General features: G+C 50.8%; 1 protein-coding gene across 1 annotated transcript; it reads right to left on the bottom strand.

Moving 5' to 3' along the window:
* Positions 1–6,127: 6,127 nt before the first annotated feature.
* On the bottom strand, positions 6,128–8,270 carry GSX2 (GS homeobox 2). Its single transcript, XM_055588587.1, has 2 exons — positions 7,694–8,270; positions 6,128–7,009 (listed from the first exon to the last, which is right to left on the bottom strand). Exons 1-2 carry the CDS (start codon positions 8,268–8,270, stop codon positions 6,669–6,671), a joined length of 918 nt encoding a protein of 305 aa, XP_055444562.1. The 3' UTR covers positions 6,128–6,668.
* Positions 8,271–8,534: the final 264 nt, after the last annotated feature.

The raw sequence follows: 8,534 nt of genomic DNA, 5'->3' as shown, positions 1-8,534 counted from the left end.
TCAAAGCCTGAGTGATTCTGGTTTTCAGGTCTCTTAAAAATGATCTTTTTTTCTTTGTCAGAAAAAAAATTATTTTTAAGCTGTCAGTAACTCGTGATCCAGCAGGTGAACACTGCTGCCCACTCACTTCCTGCCACTGGGGACGCAGTAAGATTCAGAGCTGTGGTGTCCTGACAGGGGCCGCTCGGGCATCCTCCCATCTCTGGGGACAGCTGGGGTCCTGCCGTTGGGAGGGTTGAGCCAGGGCCAAGGGAGATTGGAGGAGGATGGGGAGATCGGCCCGGAGAACAAAGAGGATGAAGATTCGGAGAAACAGAGACATACCAAGGCAGAAAGAGTATGAGAGACAGGAAGAAAAGCAGAGGCAGACAGCCGGGAGGGAAGCAGATAGAGAGATACAGACAACACTGCCAACTTTCAACTTGCTTCTCCCAACTTAGAACCACGTGCCTGGCTCAAGCAACTCATCAGCCCCTGGGGGAAGGTGTTCTGAAGTCTTGAGATGCAAGGCCCTAATAATTAATCGTGGTCATTAATTAATTAAGGAGGAAAGGGGGGAGGTGGCTTGCTGCTGCTTGACCCCAAACAATTTAAATTGGGCTTTGTGAAGGTAGACTCCGAAAACCTGCCCTCCCCCTCCTTCCTATTATTTCTCTTTCAGCCTCTCAAAAATTTCCATTATAATCCTCAGCGGTCTGGGGCCAGCAGAGCTGAGCGTCTCTCTCAAGCCCTTCCTAGCAAACTGAGGCCAAAGTGGCCTCCTCTCCTCCTCTCCTTCTCAGAACCGGCTGCTGCCCATGGACAGGGAGCTCTTTCCCATAACGGGTAGCTCCCACCTGCCTTTTTTCTCTGCACCTGCTGCGGGTTGTTTCTCCCTGAACTTCAGAAACCAAACAGTTGCTTAAAGTTGAATTAGTCCGCTGCAGTGCTCACACAGGCTAAATATCACTACAGTCTCCCTCTCTCCCTCTCCCTCTCTCTCAGTCTTTTTCCTCCCTCTCACTAGAGACTTGAGTTCCTTATTTGAAATGGGGCCGCTAATACAAAGTCATCAAAGCACTATGGTTCTTGTCTTAAAGTGACAGCCCTCTTTATGAGGCTGTTTGAAATACGCCCCCTGCTTTTCAATGTCTCTCTATCCATCTTTGTCTGCTCTTCAGAAAAGCGGACAATATAAAGCCCAGCCTGGCGAGCTCCCCACGCTCAGGCCTGGGCAGTGCCAACCTCCGCCTTTAAGCAGATTGAAATTGTCACTGCTTCATTAATCTGAAACTAGTTACTTTCCTAAGCACACAGCACACTTCCGATCTGACCAGATTCACTCAGAGGGGCCCCTGGGGCCTTCCTGGGTTTGGGATTTGGAAGATTCAACAAAGGTAGGACAGAATTCAGAAACACATAGGGCTCTGCTTGCAGAAGTGCAATGCCTGGTGCAGAAGGGCAGGCACTGACCCCAATATAAGGGCACGTAAAACACCGTTTTCAGAGACAGTGGGATGGCCAAGCTTTTGGAAGGTGCACTTGAGAACAAGAAGTCTAGCTATGCGAACTGATAAGGATATCTATCTCCATATGGAGTAGTTTATGGAAGGGATGTGAGGGGCTCACAGGCTTTGGATTTTCTGTCCCCAAACAGAATAAACTTGCTTCCAAATGGGAGCCAGGGTTGGCTGTTGTTTCTTCATCTGAGCTCTGCTTCAGTTCTGTTCCTAAGAGATCTCTTTAAGTTCCAGTTCCCACTGTAGCCTGTATTACCCACTCCAAGGGCCAGAGCCTTGGGTGAAGAGCCCTTCATTCCTGTAGAATTTCTCATCTTCTGGGAGACAAGCTGACTCTTTTCTCTATACCTCCACCATTAACAAAGGACAATACAAATTCCTCTACTTTTAATATTTCCAGCTGGCTTAGAATAGCAAGTTTTTGGATTCTATTCCACCTAATTTAGGGGAGAGACATGGGCTTTTTTTTTTTTTTTTTTCCAGAGAAGCTCAATCTTCAGTAATGTGAGCCTAAAGATTTATAAAATAGATTTATATTAAATTATGTTAATAGAAGCCTAGTAAATGCACCATTTAATTGCATGGAAAATTTTTTCCCTTTTAAGAGGTCTGTCACCTTAACAGGTACATTCAAAGATTCCCTGTGAATAATGAAAATAGGAACAATTGCTTTGATGCACTGAGCTGCATTCATGTCTAGGACAGCTTTAGGCTGTGTTTGGAGAGGATGGGAGGAGTTCTTTTTAAAGCAGTGATTGCTCCTTTAAACCCAATTTCCTCCAGCAAATAGATTCTATTGGAAGTGTCACTTTCCCCCTCTCTCTTACACCCTTAAGGCTGGACCTGAGATCTTACCCAGAGCTGTCATGGTGGTTTAGTTGTGCTAAGTCACGTGTGACTCTTTTGACCCTATAGACTGTAGCCTGCCAGGCTCCTCTATCCATGGGATTTCCCAGGCAAGAATACTGGAATGGGTTGCCATTTCCTTCTCCAGGGGATCTTCCCGACCCAGGAATTGAACCCAGGTCTCCTGCATTGCAGGCAGATTCTTTACTGACTGAACTACAAGGGAATCTTTTTTCCTCCTTCTTCTAGCCCAACTCTCAGTGTCTTCCTGCCTCCCTCAAAGAAATCTCCCAAGCAGTGCCATGAAAAATGAATGGAAACTGCAGAAAAGAAGTGGGAAGAAAAGAAAAAAAGAAAAAAAAATCTAGTAAAAATAACCCTTTCCTTTCCACTTACACGACCACCATCAGGAGTTCCCCCACATACACATACATGTATGGGTGCATGCACACACACACACAGACCCAGCTGCCCTCTGTGACCACCTTTCATTTAGAACCACCACCTTTCTGGCAGTTCTCTGACCACAGTCAGGATGGACCTAGCAAACTGCATTCCTAATCCCGATTAGATATAAGTGGGCAGCACTGGTGAGTAGTGGGGGCAAGGAGGAAGGAGGAAGTCAGAAGATCAAAGACGTCACTTCAGAATTTTTGTTTCTCCTAAACTATCTTTGGATATCCTTGGGGGGATATGTTGAGGGTTGGCAGTAGGGAGTAAACTATGATTGCCACTTCAGAATAAGGAGAGGAGTAGGATCTACCATCACAGTATCTCTATCACCTGGGTCCAGGGGTCCATGGTGATCGTGCCTCTATCACCAAGGATGGCTGCCGAGACCCTTCTGCCCTTGTTGTGGTTTGTAATCAAGAAGCCTTGCTGAGTGCCACTATTATTGTTAGGCCCTTGGCCTTGGGCTTGTGTTGGTCACTGTGTGGGAGGGTGAAGGCAAAAGGTCTCTTCTCTTCCTCTTTGCTGGGAATGTCTGGACTGGGTCAGGACACAAAGGCAGGAGGTCATTCTTCCTGCTGTCCCTCCTCCCCAATCCCCAGCTCTTTTCCTGTTTAAAGAGGTGGATTTATCCCCACTAATGGCTCCTGCTGCTCCCTTCTTTTCTATTAGTGGAGCAAGGTCCTGATTTCTAATTATCATTTTTATTCTATTTATCTTTTCATGATGTGGTTGTAGGCCCCCAAGAGGCCAAACTTTGTGGGAACAGAGTTCTGTGTCTCAAGGGGGATATATTGAAAAACTAGCATCTAGTGCTTCCCAGGTAGAAAAGTAAGGGTGACTCCATACATCTTAAACATTCTTCTTTTAACAAGTCTGGGGACAATTCTCTTAGAGTGGCCGATGTCAAGATTGTTGAGCAGAGTATGTGTACACCTAAGTGTTGGCTTAGGTGTTCTTAACCTAGGAAAAAACTATAGGCCTTTAAAATCAGACAGATCCCCACAGCCTTATTCCCAAACTTCCTAAAAGCTCAGCTGAAATTTTTCTGGGAGGAAAAGGGTTGGGGAAGTGTAAAATAGTAGACAAGGAAACCTCATGGTCCACTTTGACAGTGACAAGAACATTCACTCTGCTCCAAATGTTCTAGGACAAGGAGGACCTCCCCAGGAACCCCGGAGAAACTTTCTTTGGAGAATGTCCAACGTCTTTGCCTGAATCTTTATGCCTCTGGAGCAGGATCCCCTGTTTATTCTTTCTTCCCTAAGGAATTTCCCCAAGACGGGAGGGAGAGGTACGGAGACCATCCAAGGAGGACTGGTACCGCGTCTCCTTCTCAGGGAGGTGGAGTTGGGCAAGGAGCGGCATCCCGTGCGGCAAATGGGTGGCTCTGGGCGCTGAATCTGGGCGGGGATGGGGGTAGTCAGGAGAGGTGCAGATACTCAAATCTGCGAGGGCAGAGACTTGGGGAGGAACAAGCCTGGGACTTGGGGAGGAACAAGCCTGGTGACGACGGAGGGACCGGGGCGGGTGCGGATGGAAGGGGACGGAGTCGTCTGTCCAGGAACCAGCTGAGGCTTCCCTTTGGGCAGGAGCGCTCAGAGGTGCAGCCGGGGCTCTTTGGCCTTCTGTTACTTCCTGCGAAGGGATTCTTCCTTAGACGCTACGAAACTTCCTCCTTTCCACCCCTGTACTGGTGCCCAGAGATGCCTGTCTATTAGGAAGGAGGAGGAGGGGATCTTCGGGAAAGGCAGCGGGCCAGCGCCCCTTCCCCTTAGCGGCGGCAGGGCGAGGGGCCCGAAGCTCTGCTTGTGTGTGAGCTAGAGAGCGAGCTAGAGAGCGATCCAGAGCCTGAGCCTCTGCCCGGGGCAGGAGCGAGCCGGTTGTCTGTGACCACTGCGCAGGCCCAGTCCCATGTCCCTGCACAAAGCACCAGCAGCTCCCTATTCAGGGCGAGCAGTCCAGCTTCACCCACCCCCACCCCCACCCCCGCACCTCGCCTGCCCTGACTAGCACCGGAATAAGAGTTGACAGCGGGCCTCGGGAGTCTGAAAGGAGACTTTCCTTCTCCCTGAGTTCTCTGGAGAGTGTGTGTGTGTGTTTGAGAGAGAGAGAGAGAGGGAGAGAGAGAGAGAGGGAGAGAGAGAGAAAGAGAGAGAGAGAGAGAGAGAGAGAGAATCTCTGGCCAGGGAACCCATGGTCACATCTTCCCCCCTTTTCCTCCTTCCCATACTAGATCTGCAACCTCACCTGTTGAGATTTCAGTCCCTATAGACCTAAAGTAAATCAGACCTAAAGTGTGAGTATGTGTTGTCAACAGTTCCCATGGCTAGGACCTTTGGGGTGGCATCTTTACAGAAAATAATCAGAAATAACACCAGTGGGTGTTAGTGGGACTCAGCCTTCGGGGAATGAGATCTCCTAGCTTCCATGTTCCAGCTTCACTCTCTCCATTAAAGGACACAACCTAGCTGTGCTGAAGAGAGAGTCAGCTTGCCTTGCTTGGCAGAGCCAGGGCAGAGCCAAAGTCTTCTCCAGGGCCAGGCTTGCAGGAGTGAACTCTGCAAGGTGATGGGAACAGTGGGACTAGAAGGGAACTAATTTAGGTGAAAAGGAGACAAGGAAAAAAATCCCAAAGTCCAAGGGCACCTCTGAGCTATTTTGGAAAATTAAGAATGTGTATTTTTGGACAGACTAACTCCCTATTCCTGAAAAAAAATTTTTTTCCACAGCAGTGGTAGAAACCAGCTAATTTCTTAGCTAGACAAACACTCAAAAACAGTATTGTTTCTAGTCACTTGTAGCATCATTCGTAAGTTTCCGTGTGTTTGCTTCCAACCTGTTTGATGGATTGTTGCCCTTTCTGAAACAATTCCTACCATTCAGATTCCTTCACATAATTCGGGTTTTAGTATTTGAGAGAAATGAAGATGGAAAAAAAGGGAGGAGGGACTGCTACAGAAAATAAATAGGAGTAAGGGACTTTTAACTTCTCCTGCTAAATAGATTTTAAGGTTTGCCTGTTATTAATTGTCAGTGTCACTCTAAATGGATTTATCCTGTCAATTGTGAGGAAGAGAGCTATTTTAAGAATGGGGAGTACTACCTGGTAGGCAACATCATGACTGAAAGTGTCCTGGCAGAAGTTTTGGTGACACTAATATACAGAGTCACAAAGTCCCTCAACCAAGAGACCCACATTATCAAGTTACAGTCATTACTTTGCTGTAAATTCTCACTTTTATTCTCCATCCATATGGGGAAGAGAGAGACAGGGGAAGTTGGTGAGAGCCAACACCATGAATTTAAAACCTTGATTTTTGTCTCATTTATTTAAATAAATATAAATATAAATTTTATATAAAACTATTCACAAAGAGACTTCAGTGACTTGGATTTGAGACTCTTCTCAGGCAAATTTTCAGAAAGCAAGACCTACAGGGTTTAATTTTTCTAAGTTATTTGTAACTCAATACCTTCATTTAAAAAAATAATCAAGAAACCCCATGTTCTTATCTGGTTCTGAAAGACAGGGAAAGGGAAATGACATGCGCTTTAAAAAAACCCACATACAGTTTTAAACTTAAACCAATCCTGTTTTTCCTTTGTTATATAACAAAACTGAGTTGAATCTAGATTATTTACATAAAAAACAACAACGACGACCTATAACTGCGAGAGGAGCCCAAACAGACAGATCAAGGAGACAGGAGAAGGGTCAGACCCGGTATGCACATCCCCGGGGAATGCTCCTCTCCAGCTTCTCCAGGTGGGACCACCGAAAGGGTGAGGATTTTGGCCCCTGGGTGCCAGCCACCTCGGGAGTTAGGGGAGATGCCGGGAGCGCGTGGTGTGTGTGGGGGCGGCCCTCCCTCATAAGGGGGAAATCTCCTTGTCATCGTTGGCCGAGGCCGGCGACAAGGAGTCCTCATCCTCGGAGCGCGCGAAGTGCGCCTGGCTGCCAACGCACTTGCAGCCCGCGTGACTGTTCCTTTGCGTGCCCTTCCCTTCCTTCTTATGCTTCACCCTGCGGTTCTGAAACCAGATTTTCACCTGCTTCTCTGACAGATTCAGGTACGTGGCGATTTCGATCCTCCGGAGTCGAGACAGGTACATGTTGGAAGAGAATTCCCGCTCCAGCTCTAGGAGCTGCGTGCTGGTGAACGCCGTCCTCATCCTCTTGCCATTGGGTACCTGGCTGGTGTCCGAGCCCCCTGCAGATGGGCCAAGAGAGGGCAGAAAGGTAATTCTCCGGCGAGGCGCTCCCACCCCAGGACCCTCCCTTGGAAACGCTGCCTCTCAAGGACCCACCCGCGAAGCTCAACCAAACACCTGTATCCATCCCTCACTCTTTCTCATTTGGAGACACATGGTTACTTAGCCGGGAAGGACAGAGACGCCCAAAGCAAGCGAAGGCCTTTGATCTCGGGGATGTAAAGTCAGAGGATTAAAGTGGGGGCGGGTGAGGGGTTGGGAGAGTCCTGCGGTCTCCTGTCCACCCTAGCGGAAAGGCAGGCAGGCTTAACCAAAAGCATCGAGATGCTTTTAGCCAGCCTCGACGCCCGACTGCCACACTTCAGTTCAAACACACCAACCCCGGACCTCAGTCAGTTAACCTCCGGTTTTTCAGCCCTCAAGTTCAAAGTCGCAAAGGATCCGCTATTATCCCAGACTCGAGCAGCAGGTACTGGAGTCGAGCGCACCAAGCTGCTTGGAGAGTCTGGCAAGGCTAACTTTCACCTCGGAACTTACGGGGACGACTCTGCAGTTATTCCAAAAGCCCCTCCTTCGCCCCCTCAGCCCACCCCACAGGCTCCCACTTCCTCCACTGAAGGCGAGACGTTTTACTCCCGGGAGCCGGCAAGGCGTAGCGCGCAGGTGCCCAGGACCCGCCCTACCCATGGTGAGGCAGTGAAATCTCCGCGGGTCCGCCACGTTGTAGGTGGTGGCGGTGCAGACAGGTGCGTGGTGCTGCGGGTGCCCCAAGGCCGCCGCGGCCGCCGCCGCTGCCGCCGCGGCCGCTGCTGCTGCTGCAGCTGAGCCGGGCTGCTGGGGCTGGTGGTGGTGATGGTGGTGCTGCGGCGGGTGGTGGTGATGGTGCGCGTGGCTCACGCGCGGGCAAAACTGTGCGTCCCCGGGACCCGAAGAAAACTGACTCTTGAGCAGGGGCAGGGCCCCGGCGGCTCCTGCCGCTCCGCCACCCGCGGCCCCTGCACTCCCGGCCCCTGCGTTCCCGCCGCCGGAGCTCGCGGGCCCACGAGAGGAGTGCAGGTGCGAAGTGACGCAGAGCGGGCAAACGCAAAACGCGCCGCTCTTGCGGGACGCGCAGCCCTGCCCGGACATGGACATCACCAACGGGGACGGCATGCCCAGCGGGATGAAAAAATCTGGCCCGGGGTGCGGCTCGGGAAGCGAGGGCGCGGGCCGTGAGGAGTCCTTGATGATGAGCGAGTCGACATAGAAGGAGCGCGACATGTCGGGAGGGGTGGGTGGCTGGAGGGCCCGGCCGGTCGTGGGGGCCCCCTCCCCTCTCCTGTCCAGAGCTCTGGCCCCGGGCGCGGCGCGGACGCAGGCGGTCAAGCCCTTGGGGACGCCGAGGTGTCGGCGCCTGGACTGCGAACAAAGGGGTCCCTGGAGAGGGCTGGTCCTCACGTCCCCCGCCCGACGCCCCGGCTCCGGGATTTTATAGCCCCCACCCCGACACGTGATGCTGCGGAGTACCGCTCGGCTCTTGCTCCT

This window comes from Bubalus kerabau, chromosome 7 (assembly GCF_029407905.1).
Source record: "Bubalus kerabau isolate K-KA32 ecotype Philippines breed swamp buffalo chromosome 7, PCC_UOA_SB_1v2, whole genome shotgun sequence".
Classification (NCBI taxonomy): domain Eukaryota; kingdom Metazoa; phylum Chordata; class Mammalia; order Artiodactyla; family Bovidae; genus Bubalus; species Bubalus kerabau.
The sequence above is the reverse complement of the archived record's forward strand: the minus strand, read 5'-3'. Positions and strand labels throughout refer to the sequence as shown.